The sequence below is a fragment of the Alosa sapidissima genome, chromosome 19 (genome assembly GCF_018492685.1).
Source record: "Alosa sapidissima isolate fAloSap1 chromosome 19, fAloSap1.pri, whole genome shotgun sequence".
Lineage (NCBI taxonomy): Eukaryota > Metazoa > Chordata > Actinopteri > Clupeiformes > Clupeidae > Alosa > Alosa sapidissima.
In genome coordinates this window covers 20,868,873-20,890,890 of record NC_055975.1, presented here as the reverse complement: position 1 = coordinate 20,890,890, position 22,018 = coordinate 20,868,873, and the positions used below count along the sequence as shown (strand labels likewise).

The 22,018-nt window shown below is 42.5% G+C and overlaps 1 protein-coding gene and 1 long non-coding RNA gene across 2 annotated transcripts; both read left to right on the top strand.

Moving 5' to 3' along the window:
* Nucleotides 1-54: 54 nt before the first annotated feature.
* On the top strand, nt 55-5,047 carry prlh2r (prolactin releasing hormone 2 receptor). The gene is made up of 2 exons (XM_042072697.1): nt 55-308; nt 3,880-5,047. The coding sequence occupies exon 2, from the start codon at nt 3,902-3,904 to the stop codon at nt 5,045-5,047; it is 1,146 nt and encodes a 381-aa protein (XP_041928631.1). The 5' UTR covers nt 55-308; nt 3,880-3,901.
* An 8,297-nt stretch (nt 5,048-13,344) lies between these two features.
* LOC121693217 lies at nt 13,345-21,697 on the top strand. Its single transcript, XR_006025433.1, has 3 exons — nt 13,345-13,572; nt 21,177-21,203; nt 21,518-21,697. It is a non-coding gene; the product is annotated as an uncharacterized LOC121693217 (long non-coding RNA).
* Nucleotides 21,698-22,018: the final 321 nt, after the last annotated feature.

Below are 22,018 nucleotides of genomic sequence, written 5' to 3'. Positions count from 1 at the left end.
TTTTCATCTTCTTTGCAAAGTTAGGAATATTTCATGAATCCGGCTAATTTGCAGAGTAATTTTGTTGTGTCGACTGCCAGACTCGTTTAAAACGAGATGTGAGGTGTGTTTGTTACATGTTAGATGCATGACCAAGCACCTGCTTTTGCAAACGTGGAAGCAAGCCTTCTGGGGTGGTTTTGAAATAGATCAATGAGCGTTCGTGACGACTGCACCCCACACCGCGCAGCTTTGCACTGGCTACCTGTAATTGAGAACGAGACGTGGAATTTCTTGGGGTCTGAAACCGTGACAGCGGAAATACAGAGGTTGGACATATACTTGGCTGTTTGCAGATATTTTTCTTTTGATTGAATGAATTACTTAAAACTGGAGCACTGACTGATTTTGGTCATTTTAATGCGGGGATATCTGAGAAAGCGTTAAAATCCAGGGATTGGTCATTGAATAGGCTGCTCTGATCGGGTGGAAGCATTAGATCCTTTGATCTTTTACAGCTAAACATTCTGTAGTGTGACAGGAAATTTCAGCACCATTACAAAGCTTGTAAGTATGTTTTTTTCTTTTTTTTCTTGTTTTTATCGGGTAGCCTTTAACTTATCGCATTAGTGTGCATGGATGTGCGTGAAATCTTCTGCAACATTGTTAATGTTATAGACATATGGAACAGGTGTCATTTTTGGTTTGGTGTTGTGAGTTTCTTTGTGACTATAGCATTCTGTTAAATAACGTCACATGTAGGCTACTGCCAACAAAGCTATATAAAACTAGAATTAGGCTTGTTAAACTAGATACACTGATATTGCACTCTATGGTGGCAGCATATAACAGCTATTCTGATTTGAATGTCATCTTTGCACCCATGTCTGCAACTAGTTTGTGGTTATATAGCTTTGTCTTGAGTGAATGCTGTTCTGGGGGGGGGGGGGCAATAGTGAATCACAGGTTAGACCAAATTGGAGGCTCAGCTTTGTTGGAGCACAATCTGACAGCAGGGGTGTAGATGTCTCAAATCACAGCTTGGCCATTTACCCCTCTCCTTTAACTTGCTGTTGAAAAGGGAAAGTCACTTCCAAAGTGGATGAAAGCATTGGCCATCTTGCTGCCATAGCCAGGCAGCCTTAATCCTACAATAGTCATTTATGTTGGCAGTAAATTATATGTCGCACACACTGTGCCAGAAAGTCATGTCCAGGACCACGTCTCTCGCAACAGCACACCAATGAGTCATGCTATTTAAAGGCAACATGTTTATTCACCAACATGCACCTAGTGAGTGTCCACTAGTGACCAATTACAGATGTGCTGTTTGAACTGTCCCATTTTCAGACACAAAGCTCTCCTAGAGGTTTGAAGAATGAGTGATGCAATAATCTTTCATTCATACATTTTTGGTTTCCTTTTTTTAAGGACAACTGGAAGAGGTCAGATGTCTGACTAGCTTGACCTGAGTTGTTCGTTAGGTTTTGAATGCTGTAACTGTTCATTTTCATGAGAATCAAGCAGTCATGAGCTGCACAACGGATTTTGTAGTGTGACAGACAGAGGTCAGTGAAGTCTGCAGCTGTCGGATTAATGGACCATCAGGTGTTTAGCAATCATCACTATCAAGGTGTGATGGCCACTACAAAACTTTCATATCAGCTGTAGGGGAGAACGTTTTTTTTTTACATTCTTCATCATTCGAATGTGTCAGAGATTTTGTTTTGTAAACTTTGTACACCAGATAAAAACCCAAAGTGTTCTACAACATCTGTAACCAACAACTCTTTGATAACTTATAAGGGTAAAGAGATATGCTCTCTGCAAAAAAGTTGGTCTTCTGGCACAACTTACCCCATATGTGAGGTGAGATGAGCCTAGGTGTGGGGCAAGTTGGTCCAAAACAAAGATTTCAGGTAAAACATTTTTTTTTCTTAAAACAATAATTTAATAATTCTACAAACAGTAACAAACACATTTAACTGAGAATTTGCCAAGACATGTTTAGGCCTATAACATTTTTTGCACCTGTTTACCTTGAATTCACCCATTTAATTGACTTCAATAAGTCATTAATTTTCTGTCTAGTCTCTTTAGCTCTTAGTAACACTGAGGAACCATATAGAATGAGGTCACAAAATCAAGGCAAACTTAAAAATCTTACAGATGCAATACAAGTACTAGTTAGCTGGCTCAACTTACCCCAGCCCTGGTGGCTCATCTTACCCCAGAAAGAAAATGCTTCTCACAACATGCTAAGGTAGCATTCATGTTCATGTCATTCATCATTCTGTTTAGCCCTCACATCATAGCTTAAAAGGACACCAATTGAGGTGTAATGCATCTGAATGTTGTTCTATTCCAGCTTTCTCTAAATCACCTTAACTCTGGACATGAATGGAGTCCACTTGGAGGGCAAAAGAATCATATTTTTACACATATATTTTTTACCACATTTGCCATGTGCTGTACATTTCCACAGACTGTAAGGAATGATACCCTCTTCCTTAAAATGCTGTCACATGATAACAATTGTTTACGGTTTCCTAGAAAAAAGGGGTGGCTCATCTTACCCCTATGCTCATCTTACCCCGTTCTCATAGTGGTTTGTGCCGTTACCCATTCTAAGAAAAAAAATATCATGGGAACAGATAGACAGAGAAAAAGCGACCATTTCTAGGGTAGAGATCATAATATTGTCTATTCTATTGTCTATTCTATTGTATATTCTCAAGCACGGCCATAATTGTAACATCATTGAAGCTAAAAGCCCCGAAAGTCGCTCAAGAAGTCATCCATTTTGTGCCGTTGTAGTTTACCATGACGCTCTGCAGTCTGCACTCAGTGTTGCTAAAATAGCAAAATCCTGTTGATGTTTATTCATTTACTGTTAGGAATGAGGGAGCAAGCTTGAATTAAGCAATCTTCAAATAATCACCATGAAGCTGTTTCACATTACATGTGCATTATGCACATGATAGCTTGTATCTGTGACCTTTAGCAAACCAGGATGTCTGGAATGATGAAAGGGAATGTTTTAGAATATTCACTAAATGGAGATGTTGGCTATGGCTTTGGCTAAAAAGCAACATTCTATTTGGCTAAGTATTGCTCCCATCCTCCTGCCACATGGTCTTGGCAGATGGACTGAAAAACAAAATATTGCAGAGCCCAATCTGAGGATGTACAACTGCACCCCTGCTTGTCTTGTCATATTAATGGTGCTTTAATGGCACGGTTGCCATACATCAGAGTTGCATTATAATTAATGTTACTAATATTTCAAAGCTGCCTGTACACAACCTTGTATGAACAGTGATTGATACTGATTGCATTATGTAAGGAACATAGATATGACTGAACATACTGATATGTTGATTTCCCTCACTGGTTCATTCATAGTTGAGGGATTGTCACAATGTCCCAAAATAGGCCTTGGTAAGTCTGGCTTGCTAGAAGATTTCCGCTGTATTTGCTCCAAGATGCAAGGATTGGTTTAATCTGTCTGCATGTGTGAATCTCCCTGGTGGGATCATGCAGACTAGTCATTAAGTGTGGGTTTTTACTGGAAGCCATTTGACCGAGGACTGTTGTTTAAAATTGACCTTAACACTCTGGCAGGACCCTCATTGTGAAGATGAGAAGCTAATTACAGTTGTTGCCCCGGAGTTATAGGACACTTTGTGTTTTCACAATCTCTAATAGCCTCTTGAGATTTACAAAAGAACAGTAGAGGGTTGACAGGAAAGCTCAATTAAGATTCCATTTATATCCAGTTGCAGGTCACACGCAGTAGCCACCTCCCATTCCACAGGGGGAGCTACTGAGTCTGAGCTGAACTTGAGTGAACTATTCATACAAATACATGCTAAATATTCTGATGCTGCATGTCCCCAGGTAAAAGAGTCATCGAAGTATAATGGCGAAGACGTTGTACTTTCTCAACATGTCTGAGGAGAATGAATCTGCTTGGGATATCTCCGCCTCGTCCTCTTTTAGTGGTCTGGACAGAGTGTTTGAGCTCAGGCCGCTGTTCATCCCTCTCTACGCCATGGTGGTCCTGGTGGCCTGCTCAGGCAACCTCCTGCTGCTCCTCCTCATTGGCTTCAACAAGAAGCTCCACAGCACCACCAATTTCCTGATCGGCAACCTGGCCCTGGTCGACCTGGTCATGTGCCTGTTCTGCGTGCCACTGACCGCCTCTTACGCCTTCGACCAGCGCGGGTGGGTGTTCGGGCCCTTCACCTGCCACTTTGTCACTCTCATGCAGACGGCGACGGTGTTCGCCGCTGTGCTCTCGCTGACGGCCATTGCGGTGGACCGCTATGTGGTGGTGGCCTACCCCATCCGCCGGCGCGCCGGACGGCTCTTCTGCGGCTGCCTGGTGGCCACCATCTGGCTCTGCGCTCTGGCCATGTCCACGCCGACGGCCCTGCACACTGTCTACCTGGACCTGAGCGCCACGGGCCACCAGATGATCGTCTGCGAGGAGTTCTGGCCAGACGAAGAGCGTGGACGCCTGGTCTACTCCTGCTTCGTCCTGCTGCTCTCCTACTTCGTGCCCCTCAGCGCCGTCTCCGTCTCCTACTGCGCCATCTCCTTCCACCTGCGTAACCGGAACCTGCCCAGCCTGATGGCGGCGCTACCGTCGTCCAACCAGGAGAAGTGGGGACGCAAGCGCAGGAAGACCTTTCGGCTCCTGCTCGTCTCTGTGCTCTGCTTCGCCTTCTCCTGGCTGCCCTTGCAGGTGGTCAACCTCATCCGTGACCTGGACAGCGACTTCTCCATCCTGGGCAAGGAGCATGTGAATGTCATCCAGGTGTCGTGCCACCTGTTCGCCATGAGCTCGGCGTGCTACAACCCGTTCATCTACGCCTCGCTGCACGACAAGTTCCTGGCCTACCTGTGGCGCCACTTCTTCACCCAGCAAAGGTTGGAGAACGCCAGGAACAGCCTCAACACCTCCCACCGACTCACCCGCCTGCACACCTCCTCCACAATGGCTGACATCCCCATGGCCATCAGTGCCAAAATTGCCCGGGAGGAGCTTGCTGCTCTCCGCTGAACTGTCTTTGGGACACCTGGGGGTGGGGGGGTGGGGAGGGGGGCAGCAGCCTTAAGTGATGCTTGCACTGCCACTTCAACTTGATGAAACTGCAAGTTCTAATGGGAGTTCTTCACATCTTATTTGATCAAAATTATTGAGGTGAAGACGCAAGAGCACAGCTTCTAACACAATTATGAAATGGTTCAAGGACTGCTAAATGAAGCAGATGTCCACCACCTTCTAAATGGAGATGACCACTTCTACTGATGCTGTAGTCTGAAATTGATCTGGGAAGGCAGTGAAGTTAGGACACATTGTACACCATTATTTCATGCTTCTTTTTCAGGTTCCCCTGACTTCACTTTACTGTGTTGTGGAATATATGCAGTAACTGTTGACTTGCACTGACATTTAATGTGAATATGTTTTTGATGTACATAATGTTATGTTATGTGTTAAGTCTGAGAAAAAATAGCTTTGCCTATTAAGTCCACTTTGAACGTATGCTCTACACATTTCAAATTGTCAAATACTTAAAAGTGACATAGAATGGTTGAATGGGGTATTTATCTTTGTTCTGTGATGTGACATGTAGACAACAAAATTTTTGTTGGGTTTGTAATGCCTTAGAGGCTTCCTAAAAGCCTCTCTCAGTAAGCTATGTTAGGGTGGGGGATTTTAAACGCGTGGCTTTGCACCCATTTGGTGTTCTTTCGGGCTTAACTGGCAACCTCATTATGAAATGCAAGCACTTGACACTAATTGGCTGCCTTTGCTGCCACTCAAAAGAATGTAACTCCGACGGCTTCGGAACACGGACAGACCAACTTTTTACAGCTATGACCTATTCACAGATTCAGCCTTATACTGTAATGCATAAATATGCCCGGAGGCTGTTTGGGTCTTGGGCTGACGGTAGCCTACTATTCGAACAGAACGAAAACAGAACCGTTTCAACTAGGCCTATTTGTAATAATATGAGCATCAAAATAGACAGAGGAGGCTCGCACAAAGGCTGATGCTTAAGTCTAAAGTCTAAATGTGTATTGAGTCTTATGACAAAAGTTGGAATACAAACGTTACAAATGTTTCCCATTACCAATGTCTCGGAGACAGCTAGATAGGAGACTTTCATGTTTGAGTTAACGCACCAGGCAAAACATCATCACAAACTAAAGCAGCAGATGCTGACTTTCCATCAGATAGATAGATAGATAGATAGATAGATAGACTGATACTTTATTGATCCCCAAGGGGAAATTCAAGGTCCCAGTAGCTTAATCTTCTTAATGAGCATGGCAGGATCATTGGCAACAACTGATTCAGAGTTCAGAGAGACACACAAACGAGAAGGGCACTACATACACTTGAGCATCATTGAACTTTCTCACCCAATAAAAACTTGCTATATATTGCTACTGTATGACAGCCAATGCAGTCACTTTGGACCAACCTTCTCAGTGTAACCACTGTCCACTCCTCACTCATAAGGTGCTTATGTGGAAACTGTATTTGCATGCCCACAGAGAGAGAAAATGCATGCTGTTAGGAAATACAACTGGTGCTAACACTTTACACAATTCCATACAGATGTACAAAAACATCTGCACTTACTAATGTTTCATGATTATGGCCTATCTGAATGTAGTGGGAATCCGATTAAAAATGAACAGCCACGCATCTCGTTCGTTTCTTTCAGTGGGAAGGTAATGGAAAGTTTGCACACCGCTTGCACAGCCTGGAAGAGTACACCTCAGAACGCCATTTCACCTTGAACTTTGCGAACACTGCTGCAATTTACTTGCCGTAGGGGGTGGGAGAGCGGGTGTGTGCAAATTATTTTGAAGAGGAAGAAATAGAATGAGAGTGGGGGGGGGGGGGGGGGGGGGCAGTGAGATACATTTTATGTCATTTGTATCCATTGTTCAGATTGGCCCAACAGTTCTAAAAGAGGAATTTCTATGAAACGGAGATGTTCAGAATATTTAACTCTTTTCGTATGTTCTTGAATGCGGGTAGACTACCGTTATTCAACAAAGACAAGGTAAAAAGGATTTTTGATTGTCTGTCTCCTTTAAGACTTTAAGTTGTTTTTTTTTTAATTGTCTGTTTGATAGTCCTTTGATTGTCAAACCAAATCCAGATTACAGATATAGAATGTGATATTGATTTTACCTACTTTAGAAAGCCTCTTCATCCACAGAAGAATACAGCTTAAGAGCCAGATTCAAGAGGAACTCTCAAACCTTTTGACAGTTGAGACGTGTTTGGCAGATGAATGCAGTCAGTGAATGTGAGAGACAAACTAGGTGCGTGCCTTTGAAGTGAGTATAGGGCTGTAGTTGCTCAACTCTGGAAGAGGCTGTATCAAATACTAGAATTTTGTTGTCTTTCTGAGTTCAGCATCTAATTGTATGCATCAAGGAAATAACGACACTGAATACTGTTCAGACACACATAAAAATATCACTGTACTGACTGACACAGTTCTTATGAAGATAGGCTTCGGTTTATCACCTAGCGCAGCAGCGCAACAACAATGAAGACAGATGTGAGACCATAAAATCCATCAAACCTTGACAGAATTGGATATGACAGACAATGACCTCATCCGCAGCTGAGGGATTGGGGTTGCGGGCGGGCTCCAGAGACCAGGAAAGCATTGATTGCGCACAGTCCATCTTCTCGTATAATGTCAAACACTGGAGAGCTGGAGGTGGGAATGTTATCGCACTGAGTAGCATGTTAACATGATACACACTGGTCAACTTGTGAAGGGTCATCTGAATGCCATGGAGCACCTGAGCACCACCTGCAACTAGGGCATTCCTTTCATGGCTTTTTTAGAATAGTTGTTATTCTTTTCCTTTTACCACAAAATGATGCCCCATGCCAAAAGGCAAGCTTATTGAATTGAAGTGCATTGTCAATCCAATCATTAATCCACCCTGCAGAGTGTCTATCCAGCTGGCAGATCCCAATCCACTTATGTGTCATTGGGATGAAATTGAATAAGAACTGTTGAGTGCAAATCCACTTAGAGCTGCTTCAACACAGTGTTTGAAAACAAAGGTGTATAAACCAGCACTCTCATGGAATTTGAAACTACTCTAAGACTTTTGGTCATGTGATCACTTTAGAGACATCTACATACAGCAGGTGTTACTGATTTTCTATTATCTCAGCCTTAATGGCAGATAACATGTAAAATATATTTGGTTTTGCTGTAAATGTCATATAAGTGTTTTGTGTTATCTTATTTTCTTCCTTAATGTGCCATGCACTTTATACTGTGACGTGTTAGTGTATACTAGATAACTTTGTTTTTGCAGTGTACTGCACATTCCCAAAGTATTTGTTTAGCTTGTAATGGCTATGGTTCAGATGTCATGTATGTGAATTTAAATGTATGTTGACAAATACAATGAAATTAAACCTGACTTATTTGGTGATTTTTTTATCTTTTAAATATTTTATGACAAATGCTCCGTCCCTGTAGCATACTCAGATTGTTTATTATCACATAAGTGTGAAGTATAATGTCAGAACGCAATAAAGTGTGAAACTATGTATGTGATGCTAATGCCTTTCGCTGAATGTAAATGCACCAGACATATGGGCCTAACTTTGCTCATTAGTGATGATTGCCTCCAACATGGTGAGCAATTAGGCGATATTCAAAAGCAATCAAGCAGGTGTCAGAATAAATATTTGTCTCCCTGCACACAGGTCTTTTCTAAAGTACGACGTAAGTAGAGACAAGCTCTCGGTAGTCTCTTATCAGTGCATGCATTTTCATTTAAAAATAGTTGCTGTTTGTTTGATGTCCTTCACCATACTCTGTCATAAACATTCATGAAAAATGATGTGGATGAAGAGTGGAATCTAAAGCACACTTAGTCTGGTGAAAGCACATAGTCTTGTGAACTTGGAGGATTTTTTTTTTTATTCTCAAGCCACTTTAGAAATAAATGGATCATAAGAATGAGAGAAGTTTAGCCTGGGTAAACACAGACGCGCCAGTGGGATCCTTTCCAGACGCACCTGCAGAGCAAATTCAAAATGTACAGGTTCGTCTGGGTTCACCCAGGCTAAAAGAAGTTGCCAGTCAGTTACATATTCAGCAGCAGCAGCAGCAAATGGCTCCGTTAACTGATTATTGATTCCTGTGAGCCTCCTCGAGTGCCTCTTGATCCTGCGCGCTGAGTCAGAGGTCCCTTGGTGACTAAGAGTGCCATTGGTAAGGCTGAGTGGCTGTGGTGTGGGACACAAAGGGCTTCATGTGCCAGAGGAGAAAAGGTGGCTTGGTTTGCAAAAACATTATTCAATGTCTAACAAAAAATAAAGTTATATTTGTGTTTTTTTCAATATTAATATGTGTAGTGATATTTCAAAAGATTGATGTATACATTATATATGTGTGCTATTTAGGGGTATAAGCATCAATACAGTGTAGTGTCGAGCAGCAAAATGCCCTGACAATTGTTTGTAAACTGGATGAAAAAGCATCCAACAAAGAAAAGCAACATTTTGTGTGTATCAGACTTCAAAAGTCTCACTTTCAAAGCTGGCGCAAGCTAACAGTATTTGTCATCAAAAACAGACCTCCTGACGAGAGCTTGATTGATGCAGAAATGAATCAGGCTTATGACATCAACATCTACGAATCAGCCAAAAAAAAAAATCTGGTTAAGTGGTGGTGTGATCATGCGAGAGCAGTAAAAGCGGCTCTCCAGCTCCCTCTGGTCCTTGTCATTGTCCCCCACCTGGAACGAGAGGGCTTGAGGACCAAGCACACAAAGCAGAGTGGCCCCAAACTGTGAGCTAATTAAGAGCGAGTGTGTCCTGGCTCTTGAGCTGCATTGTGCTGATACATACTCCCTCCTCATTTAGGAACCTGAGACTGCATTTGCTGTTCTGTCCCTTAATGCCCTTCGTGGAGGCAGTGGGTTCCGACAGAAATGACATCTTTTATAGCTGCACCTACTCATCCCTCCCTCCCCCCCTCCCTCTCTCTCTAACTCTTCTGCAAGCTCAATGATGTTTTATGCTCCCAACTTTGTCTTCCAGGTGACGCTGCCACCATCGACTTAAAGGCACCTTATCCTAAACCTAATCCTAATGTTAACCTTAACCCATGCCTAACCATAGCGCCTTCCAGGCATCGCTGCCTTGAAGACAATGTTCGGGGCATGAAACACCAAGAAACTTCTGGCCACCAGTACAGGGGCGTGCAGAGACCTTTGAAGGGGCAGGGGTTCAAATTTAAAAGGGCACATGGAACAAAATTTTCAGAAAACGTGAAAACTTTATTTAAAACTTAAATGAGTGCGGCATTTAACCCTAATCCTAGCGGCAGCAAATATGTTATTGCCTAGTCTGGCTTGTCAGGCTATCATTTTTATGTTTATCACAGTGAACTACCACCATTAGCAAGCTGGTGTCTTGCAGATTCACGTGCTGTGCGTGTGGCCACTGAGTGAATGACGCGTAATGTAGCCTACTGTAAACAGAGAACGACGTGTGGAGTTGGGTTAGTTAAACAACTACAGCCTATGTCGTCGGCTTATGACGATTTAGAAAAGGTTTGCCTACTCTGTTTTATGAACTAGGTCTACTAACCTAAGCTACTATAACATAGTAACCTAAACAGAATATGTTATGAACGTTCAGCCTTAGATTTTCGAAGCTGCCAGGTTATTGAAATGGATGGACCATGACATGGTTGAAACGGGTTTGATAGCCTACTTCATTAAACATAAAACAATTATAAACATTGTATTCTCTATCTCTAAGCTGAATACTATTGCATGTGCCAAGTGACCTTACCGTGCTCCCAAATGTCTCCTGCAGCACTGTGCCTGCGTGCACCTTCTGAAAGTTCACTGAATGTATGACGTCACGGATTGGTGGCCGCAAGGCATTTCAATAGAGCTGGTAAGTCCCGCCCTTTCCGCTATCCCCGCTGGACCTCTAGTTTGAAAAATCGTTAATGCAAGCAGAGCCCGTCTACGGAGAGCCTGGCCACTCCGTATTAAGTCCCATTGTACCGAATTTTGGTTGCAGTTCCACCAGATTTCCACTGGGGGCGATTGCCATGAGTGCAGAATGAATGGGAGTCAATGGAGCTAGACGGCTAAATTTGTCTTTCACCTGATTGTCGTTGACAAATCTCAGATTTGATTGTAGTTTGTATAACTTCAACATGGGTTATAGGTCAAAAGTTGAATGAACGAGTACTTATGTCCTTTTGATTTCTTACAGTTTGGGTCATTGTTGCCCAAAACACGCTAGCATTGTGCTAATGAGCGACATCATTGACACGTTTGAAAGGCTTTTTAGAACAATTAAGTGACTTTAAAAATATAATACTCCACCAAGTTTATTTTCTTTGCCTCCCCTTTCGAATACAATATTCAAATTACTTGAAAAAAAATTATATCCCAAGAAAAGTGGATTTTGAGGGGTACAGCTCCATAGACCTCCATGCATTCTCACACTGGGGGTTTAGCGGATGGGCGGGACTTACCAGCTCTATAGACCTCTCCAGAATAAGTCCCGCCTCCGTAACTTCCGTATCCATCCAACTTCCTGGCGTCGATTGTCTATGGGAAATAACATGGCGTTTCGAAATATCATACCGATAAAACATCTGTATAGCGAAGTAGAAAAAGCTGGTGGGCAGATTGGCCTACACACTTCTGCCATCTAGTTTCCACTGGATTTTTTGATTGTCGGTGCCGTTTAAGTAGTATAGGAGGCGGGTATAAGTTAGGAGGCGGGACTTATTCTGGAGAGGTCTCAACACAGAAAAAATGTATTATTGTAAATTTCTAATTTCACAAACTATTAATGAGACATTTTAGTGAATATTCACGTTGGAACTAGCGGAAGTATTACAAATTTTAAAAAGTAAAAAAACGGGTCTTGTCAAAAGGGCACTTGGACATCAAAGGGGCAAAAGGGTAAGTGCTAGAGCCCCTGTAGCCCCCCTTCTCTGCACGTGCCTGCACCAGTAGTATCTGGAAAGAGAGTAGACTTGCTTTACTGTAATTGTAGTTGGGACTGTTTCATTATGTTCTGTCTCTATCTAGACTATACATAATGGACGATTAAATCAGTCTTGCTTACTTGAACTTTATTGGTGTGCAGTCATCAACTCTCTTAGTAACGTTATCCGAACTGCTCCGCGTGTGCGGTGTAATCTCTAAATCCGTCTCCCGTACAACAGTACTTAAATAAATAATCCTATTGTTACATCTTTCTTTTTCTTTTTTCAAGTTAGTCTTTTTCCCTGAACTTAGGTATTCTAGTGCAACAAACTTGTTAGTCTCTTTTCCTGAATATAGGTATTCTAGTGTAGCCTAACACACGTGTACCATATGCTCTGCTCATTTACAACGGATCTAACAACATAACCACCTCATATGATCTATGGCTCACCTGTTGGACCACTTTCGCTTTTTTTGTTGGACTGTGTCACAGGGCTGTACTCTCACACTGTCCCTTCTTTCCAGAGTGTCCATGTCTTTTGCTGTGCGGTTGTAGTACTTTTCCTGTCTCTGTCTGTTGTATTTCAGTCCCTGTTCGTTGTGTGTTACCTCTGACTTCAGCAGAGTGTCCTTTGTGGGAAGCAGGGTCCTGGTCCTCCTGCTTAGGAGTCTCTGTGCCGGGCTTGTGTTGAGGCCCTGGCTCGGTGTGTTGCGATGATCCAGCATGGCCAAGTACGGATCCTGTCTCGCTGCTGCAGCCTTCAGCATCAGGCGCTTGGCTGATTTCACCGCTGACTCCGCCTTCCCATTACTCTGCGGGTATCCCGGCGACGATGTCCTGTGTTCAAAGCCCCACTTTTGGCTGAAGTGCTGAAACTCTAGTGATGCGTATTGGGGTCTGTTATCTGAGATAACAATGTCCGGAATCCCCTGTCGGGCAAAGTGGGCCTTGAGTTTTTTTTATCACTGTGTTACTCTTATTGTCAGGTAGATAATCGACCTCCCAAAAGTTTGAATAATAGTCTACTGTTCAGATCAGATAGTCTTTATTGTGAAAGGAGAAAAGGTCAGTTCCTACCTAGGCCCAGGGTCTGCTTGCCATGTCATGTGGGTGTAGTGTCTCTTTGTTGCTTTGGGTCCACTGACCTACATATGTCACATTTGGAGATGAAGGTCTTGATCTCCTCATTCATTCCAAGCCAGTATGGACCCTTTCAAGAGGGTTCCATTATCAGCATCATAGTTATCAGCATCATAGGCCCCACAAGACTTCCTTTTTAACATTCCATATGTTATCTTAATGCAGAGGAAGTAGATTGGGGCCCAAATAGAACGTTCAAGCATTGTTTTTGTTTTTTGTTGTTGAAAGGGTCTATACACACTCCCTCGCTCGCCTCAGACATCCTTCTATTCCCAGGTGAGAGGAGTGGATCCTGTGAGTGATGTCCACCCTGAGTGTGTCAGGTATTACGGCTCTGTCCCCTCGGAACACTATGCCATCCTAGAAACTCAGTTCATCTTGGAAAGTGTGGTAGTGCCTGATGTCACTTGGTAAGTCCTTTTTTCTCTTGGGCCACCCTGACAGTATTCTATTTGCCACACTCTGTAACTTTGTGTCATCTTTTGTTGCAGCCCTGATGGCACTCAGCCTCTCTGCTAAAATGGGTAGCTAGCTGACCATGTTTACAGTCTCTATATCTGTCTCACTCTCTCCCTTAGTGCTCTCTGGTAAGTATGCTCTACTCAGCGTGTCTGCAAGTAACATATCCCTGCCTGGAACATAGGTCACACTAATATCATACTGCTGCAGCCTGAGTAGCATTCTCTGCAGTCTCTTAGGTGCACTAAGTAAGGGCTTGCTGTGTATATTCTCTAGAGGCTTGTGGTCACTTTGTACTGTGCCCTCTCTACCATAAGTATACTGATGGAACTTTTCCATCCCAAACACGATGGCTAAACATTCTTTCTCTATTTGGGCATAGCCCTTTTCAGTTGGTGTGAGTGCCCTACTGCCAAATGCTACCGGTTTACCTTTCTGTCAGGGCGGCCCCCAGTCCTGTGTCTGATGCATCACACTGAAGTGTCAACTCCTCTTCCTTGTTGTAGTACTGTAGGACTGGTGCTTTAGCGATTTTGTCTTTCAGCCTTTGAAACGCCCCTTCTTGGGTGGATGTCTGTCCATTCCTACATGTTCTCCTTGCACGTGAGTTGTCTCAGAATCTCACAGTCATCTGAGAGGTGGTCATAGAACTTAGAAAGATAGTTGACCATCCCAACTAGTCTCTGCACCCCTTTCACGTCTGTTGGCCTTGGCATCTCTCTGATTGCCCGTACTTTCTCCGGGTCAATCCTCAGTCCATCGGCCGTGAGCAGATAACCTATGTAGGGTACCTCTTTTTGTCTGAGCTTGAATTTGTCCGCGTTCAGCTTGATGTTGCGCTCTCTGCACCTGCTTAGAAAGATTCTGACTTTCTCGTGATGGTCCTTTTCTGCCTCCACTTATGTTGCTCCTTCCCCCGTGATTAACACATCATCTGCTATGATGTAGACTCCTGGGAGACCCTCCAGGGCCTGCATGAGCTTTCTTTGGAACACTTCCAGTGCTGGGCTTATTCCCATCGGCATCCTTAGCCAATGGAAGCGACCAAATGGGGTGGCGAATGTGGTGAGGTAGCTCGACTCTTCCTCTAGTTTGATGTGCCAGAAGCCTTGCTTCACGTCGCAGACTGTGAACACCTTTGCCTTTGACATCTCCGGCAGGATGTCATCTATAGTTGGGAGTGGATAGTGACTTCTTTTTAGTGCCCGATTCAGAGGTTTTGGGTCTATACAGATCCTCAGCTTCCCATTAGGTTTTCTCACTGCGACCATGCTACTGATCCAGTCAGTGCTGCGTTCCACTGGTGTGATTACCCCTCTTCTCTCTAGATCTTTGAGTTCCTCTTGTAGAGGTGTCATCATAGCTACAGGCACTCTGCGTTTTGGCAGTTTCACTGGTGGTACTCTGTCATCTATCTCTATTTTATATTCACCCTCCATGCAGCCATCTCCGGTGAACACATCCTCAAACTCTTCCTTTATTTTGTCCATGGTCACGTGTTCTCCCTTTGTCATTGGGCTCGGCTCTTTCTTCACTATGCTGTCTATAGCCAGAATGTTCTCGTACTGTACTTTTATCAACTTCATTGCCTCGCTGGCTTTTCTGCCCAGTAAAGGGATTCTGCTATTCTGGTTAACCACTTGAAACTCTAATCTGTATAGTTTGTTGTTTCTGGGGTTTCTGACCTTAACCTTACATGTACCCAGAGGAGTCAACTTGGTCTTGTTATACATCACTAGTACTTTCTCAGTGTGCTCTAACTGTGTATCTGGGTTTAGTAGGTCGATGGGGATGATATTACAGGTGGCCCCACAGTCTGTTTGGAAGTTAACTAACTTTTTTTTTTTTTTTTTATATACGAGGCATCACTGCATGTCATGCGCCATCTCTAACGTTTTGCTCTGATAGCAACACATCCATATACAGTTAGCTAACATAAACACTGTATAAACCAGAGGGGTGCACCACCACATTAAACTCAGCTGACTGGTGTTAGCGCATAGCCATAGTTGCTGTTAAAATGCCTACTAGGCTAGCGCTGGGAATCTAAACACTTCAACACCGACATGTAGCCTAACATGTTCCAAACTATTGCGTGTTATGGGTTAAGACATGACATTTCTTGAAGCATTTGGGAACACACTGAATTAACTGGAAAGTAGAGTCCCTGTTAGATTAGCTTGCTTGCCTGCCAGGACTTTTATGGGCTTTTCCCAAATCAGGAAAGTAACGTTGACGCAGCGGTATAGTAGCAGATAGTAGCATCCATCAGTCAAGTGTTATTTAAATAAACTCCTGGTGTACCTACAAACTTTCCAATGCCTCGTTTTATGAGTAAAGAACATACTGTAGAAGTTTCATACCATTCAGGGCATTATTAGTGGGGTAATTTACGAGGTAAAAGTTGGTTCCATTACGCCTGCAGAAACTCATTAGTTTCTGACAGCGCTACTCGACCAGGGTTCAACCAAGGGAAAACAGGTTCTGGGAGGGTGTTTGGCTCGGGGTCATGGTGCAAAGGACCCTAGAGTGAAATTACTCCGAACCATCGCTTTAAAAAAACAATCCTATTGTTACAGGGACCTCTGCCCTTATTTTGAAAACCACAGGATGAGATGAGATGTAGGAAAGTGAGTATGTACGAGAGGAGGAAAGAGGCATGCTTAGGCAGCAAGATGAATAAGAGCTCATTTGATTTGACAAAATAACACCATTTGATGCTCAAACACAGTCTGCAAACAAGCCAACAAGATTATTGCAGAGAAAATTGGATAATAGCCAAGCATAATAGCTGAGCATGAAAATCTTGATAGCTGTGTCTTGAAACACCTTTTATTTATCATTTTCAAAACACTACCACTTCTTACTTTCACAGATTTGAAGAGACAAGAACATGAGGAGATTACTGATGCCATTTGTTAACATTTGCTGTCTGGATTTGCTTACTAATCCTCCTCTCTAAGGGGGACCAATTAATTCTAGAATGTTCTCAACACGGCTGTTTATTTCTAACACAGGCAACATCCACTAATAATGATGAATTGTTGGCGTTCCCACTCAGCTGTTTAAGGGGCCAGCTGTGATGTGATGTCTCTCCAGACTTGGTCTGTGATTTTCCTCTGCACCAGCGCCATGTTTTTTTCATGCAGGAACTTTTACAGATGAGAGGTTAAAAACACTATCTATTACCCAAACAATAGCGGAAATTACGTCTGGCTATTTGGCTGTTCTCTACATGTATGATTTGATGGTGATGTTTTTACTACCAACAATACATAGGTAACCACGGCAATCAATGACTTCCTCAACTAATGTTCTAGTGGAGCCACTCTGACACATTTGAATGATGGCACAAAACACACTTCCTCTTTTCATTCTGTTCTGGTTGAAAATTGCTGCCATTATGACCAGTGCCATTAACCCAGTTTTCCCCGGCACCTTATTGTGAGTCTTAATTTCATTAATTTCCCCTGTCCCCCATTAAGACCTAGTGTGTTTTCTGCGATAAGGCTCACGCCTTTGCTCATTTCACTGCATGTAAATGGGACTGATCGATACAATTGTCGCCGTGAAAAACCCGCAGCGAGAGGTCGTCCTCGTTAGTGACGTCATGCCGTATTTGTCAACCTGTCTCGTCTGTCCCGGCTCGCCAGACTCCCGAGGCCCCTGCCGGTGCAGCGCTGCTGCGTGCCAATTAGGCTGGAGCTGTCAGGGCTGCTGGACTCGATAATCACATCAGGTGGCGGCCCAGCGGCGTGGGGGCATCCAATGCCACAGCCTGACACCTCGGACGCTTTCTGTGCTGGAGGAGTCTGGTTAAGGTCAGGTGCTGGGTGTGGATGGGGGGGGGGGGGGGTTGGGGGGGGGTAGAAGAGGGTGGAGAAGAGGGGCAAAATGATTCACTTGGTGAAGGGCTCGGGTGAGAAATCTCAACCTAACCCATGTTCATTTGAATACACACACACACACACACACACACCACACACACCTTATTTCTGCATCTTTCTTTGAGGAGGTCAAAGGTGTAGGGGATTCAATTTGCAGGAGCTAGCCTCCTGGAGATTTACTTGGCTTCAGGCTCAATCTCATTCCAATGACAATATAAAAATGTGTGCATTTCAGAATGTTACACTGAGAATAATAGTATGAGAATTCCTCTGATGAAAAATACCTGATGGAAGAAACCTCAATCTACTTTTGCATATAATGGGATATTGTGGAATATATTTCAATGTTCTGCAAGATAAAGAAATTACACTACTTTGCCACTACAAATATCTTTTAATTATTTCATTAAAAGGTTCGTTCACAATAAGCAGAACTCGAAATCAAAGAGGCCATGTTTCACCAATATAATTGCTTATGGTCCATGTTTGATTTGGAAGGCACAATTTTACCCTGGACATTCAAGTTGCAAGGTGTAAGACCACAATTGAAGCAGCACAGATTTGAGGATTTCACCACTCAGACGAACAGGTCATCCAAGCACTCCAGAGAGGGAATTACGATGGCAGAGTGATGAAACACAGTGAGGTAGGAACAGTGAGCATGACTAACTCTCCCCGAGATGTCATTAAGGAATGAAAAATATCCAAAGGAAACGCCGCCATTATCTGGCGCGGTTGGCGGATTAATCAACGTCCCGTTCAGATGACACTCTTGGGCTGTGTTCTTCATTGATGTGGTTAATTACCGACAATCAGGTCAAATGATTAATAGATATTTGCTTTTGAAAAAAAAAAAAAACATATGGTCACATGGACCCTTGTTAGGTGTCTAGGGATAGTTTGTTCATGAAATATTGCTGTCTTCACTTGGATAAACAAGCACACACTAAAACATACACAGCACACATACACAGAAAGAGAGATCAGCCAATATGGACAGAAACCTCTTTGTGTTTGAGAGACCAATGATAGATGCAGTGAGTGAATATAGCCACAAGAGTCTTCCAAAAAACATCTGTGCTTTCTATGTCAAGAGGACCGATTGGGAGACAATTGTCTGCTGAAATTACACTTTGATACAGGAGTAGTAGTAGTAGATGTGTGGATTTTCTTTAAGGGAGACTCAATATCTTGTTTGTTTCTTCGCCCTGAGCATGTTATTACGGAACAGACAAACTGTTGACATCCACACTGCAGAAAACAGAAACGTCAGTTTCTCACCTCTCTCAAGGTACTTTTTTAACATGCTATCTAACAGCAAGACACATTTTTGCACAGAGGCGAAACCCACTCAGAGAGAGAGAGAGAGAGTGTGTGTGCGTTCAAGTAAAAAGCACACGGAAAGGTAGATTCCAGATCAGATCTCACTGTTAACAGGAAATTGCACAACAGGTGCACACTGCTAAGGATGAAGATAGAGCAGGAGGGCATAAACACGGTGAGAATTCTGAGCCTGCTGCATCTCATTATGGCTCTGCAGCACGTCATTCAGCCAAAGTGAAATGGGGAAAAAGCTAAATCTAGGTACTGCATAGGCCCTGTAGATGAAGGTGTCTGCAGTGCTAGTGCTTCAAAAAGCCACTGAAGAAATGCATAAGTATTCAACAAATGTCTAGGTCCAATGAAACAGTTTTCTGAACAGAGTTTGTGGTTACAAGGTATGATAAAAATCTTGCTTAAACACATTCATTTTTTAGATGAAACAAGTTCCTAATTCCTCCTCATATGTTCCACACATATACTATGCCTTGTATTATGATAATATACAGAGATTGTTTTACACAAGAAATGATACACAAATGTGCCAGTAATTTCAGTTTTGCCGTTCACACACTCCATGGGAGAAACCATCTGTAATCTGCATTTTTGATGTCCCAACACTTATAATGCACTATAATGGCTGGATGCCATGCATACACAACACCATGCACATCAGAACAATATATGAATGCTTTCCTGGTCTTCAGGCTTTACATGGTTATATCCGGAAAAACAATTTTCGGTTAAACTGGTAATCCCTTATCAAATTCATGCAGACAGTTAGGCAAGCTACTGTTGCTGTGACATTTAAAGCCTGTTAGCTAATTGTGGCTATAAATGAGTAGCATGCATATTCATTAAGGCCCTGATTACCTTTACATGGCCTGCTCTCTCATCTAACTCTCTTCTCTTTCTTTCTCATTTCTCTCTCTCTCTCTCTCTTATTCCCTCCTTCTCTCCCTCTGTAAGAGGGCTTCATGCATCATCTTTAGTGAAGGGTTCTAATGAAAAAACATCAGCGATCTGTTTTATATTGTAGGGGAGAGGGAGTTGGTCATGCCAGCCTGGCTGGGGTGGAAGCAATGAGACTTTCACAGGATTCACATCGTGTCCTTTTACTGCTAAACCCCAGTGAGCCTCTATGGCCTCATGGTTTCCTAGAAATAATTACATATTTTGACCCACTATGTTGTTGATGCCGGTGAAAGAAATTGAAAAGCAATTCTTGCCATGATTGTCAGAGGGAGATGGGACCATGCATAAATGAGGCAGTTCACCTGATAATAGGCCTACTACTAGATATTTTAAAGATGTTAGTGTGCCTTTTAAAATACATCCATAACCACTGATAAATATTGGACATCTATCTAATGAGAGCACACTTTGCAATGGTAATATTGAACAAAACCCATCTGGTGAATTGAACATTTTGTGTAACACGGATTATATCTAGCCGAAAACAAGGCTATTGTTTGTTGGTGTGTATACATGACTACATTTATAACATCTAACTTTTATGTGACTATATTAATGAAGTCTAACTTTCAACTGACAACTAATTCTTGGTAAACATTTCTATGAATGGTAATATGGAACAGTAGGGGGCAGATTTAAAACATAATCAAAAGTCACTGAAGTAATACACAAATTGGATATAGTAACACTTGATATGTCATTGCAGTCAGTGTAGACAGTCCATATTATAGCCTAACACATTGACATTACCAGTAACTGCCTGAGAGCAATCACAGCAACAAACATTTCTGATAAGAAAATATGATCCTGTCAAATAATTGTGTGATGAGGAAGACAGGCTCTGTCTATAGCATGTGTTCATAACATGCTTATAACACGGTTATGCCATGCTTACAACTGAAGGCTTGAATAGAGTGTCACTGTATCATCCACACCACAACAACCACTACCTACTTTTAAAACTGAGTGAGTCTGTTTGTGGGTGACGCATGTTTCTCTTACTTTGTGAGAAACTCGACTTTGAAGGACTTCTTTTGTTGTATTCAATGCATCAGTTCTTCTGATTGAAACTCAAGTGTGTATGTAATCTGCCAACTCATTTGCATGAAAAAAGGATGTGGTCCTATTAAGAGCTGCATTTGTAGCAACAGTAGAGGTTCTAGTGACGCCCCTGACAAACACAAATACATTCGCGAATGAACTTTGCATACGAGTGATACACTACTCAATGGCAACAACACACCTATATAGCTGTATATGAAACGGTATTAAGAAAACTGAGACAGTCATATTTTAATAACTAAAGTGAGTGAATGTGTCTGTATGTTTCATATTTCATGTATGTCATGTGACATTTGCTTAAACTATTACAGGCATTTAGATGTCATCAGATGAATCAGGTAATTTAACAGAATTCTTATATAAATTTGAATTATAGAGCAGTATCCATAGCAAAGATTCTAGAACAGAGCTCTGTTCTAGAATCTTTGATCCATAGATATAGACCCTTTCAAGAGCGTTCCATTATCAGCATCATAGTTGGCCCCACAAGACTTCCTTCTTAACATTCATATGTTATCTTAATGCAGAGGAAGTAGATTGGGGCCCAAATAGAACGTTCAAGCATTGTTTTTGTTTTTATTGTTGAAAGGGTCTATATTTGTGTTCCAGTCCCCCCGTTTATCTTACAGTATGTTTTCCTCTTCATATCCAGTGTTTAACATGAAACAGGGGCAACCTGCACGAAGAATGGAATGATCATTTCAGACACACATCAGCATTGGGCCACACTTCAGGACCCAAGTTATGGATTGGCCAACTCACTGTATGGATAGAAAGAAGGAAATCAGTTTTAATATGATTTTGGCTGAGCTATCCATCTGGCTTCTTAAAAGCTGACCCGTCTTACAAGACATAAATTCCACGGTTTAATCCATTCAAAACATGAAAAATTCAATACTTGATTTATGGCTTTCTTTTCCAGGTGCACTTAGGCAGTGTGTTTTTGCATTTGTATGTTTTTCACTCTGTTGCTGGTAAATGACATCAGATTAATGGATGCCTCAAAAGGCAATTGCATCGCTGTAAAGAATGTATTTTAAACAATAACGTAATACATTTAAAAAAAGACATGGTAGTGCCTAAACAACACCTCTAGACAACGACAAAGTAGTAATGTTTTGTATGCAGAAGCCCTTGCAGAATATCTGAAGCT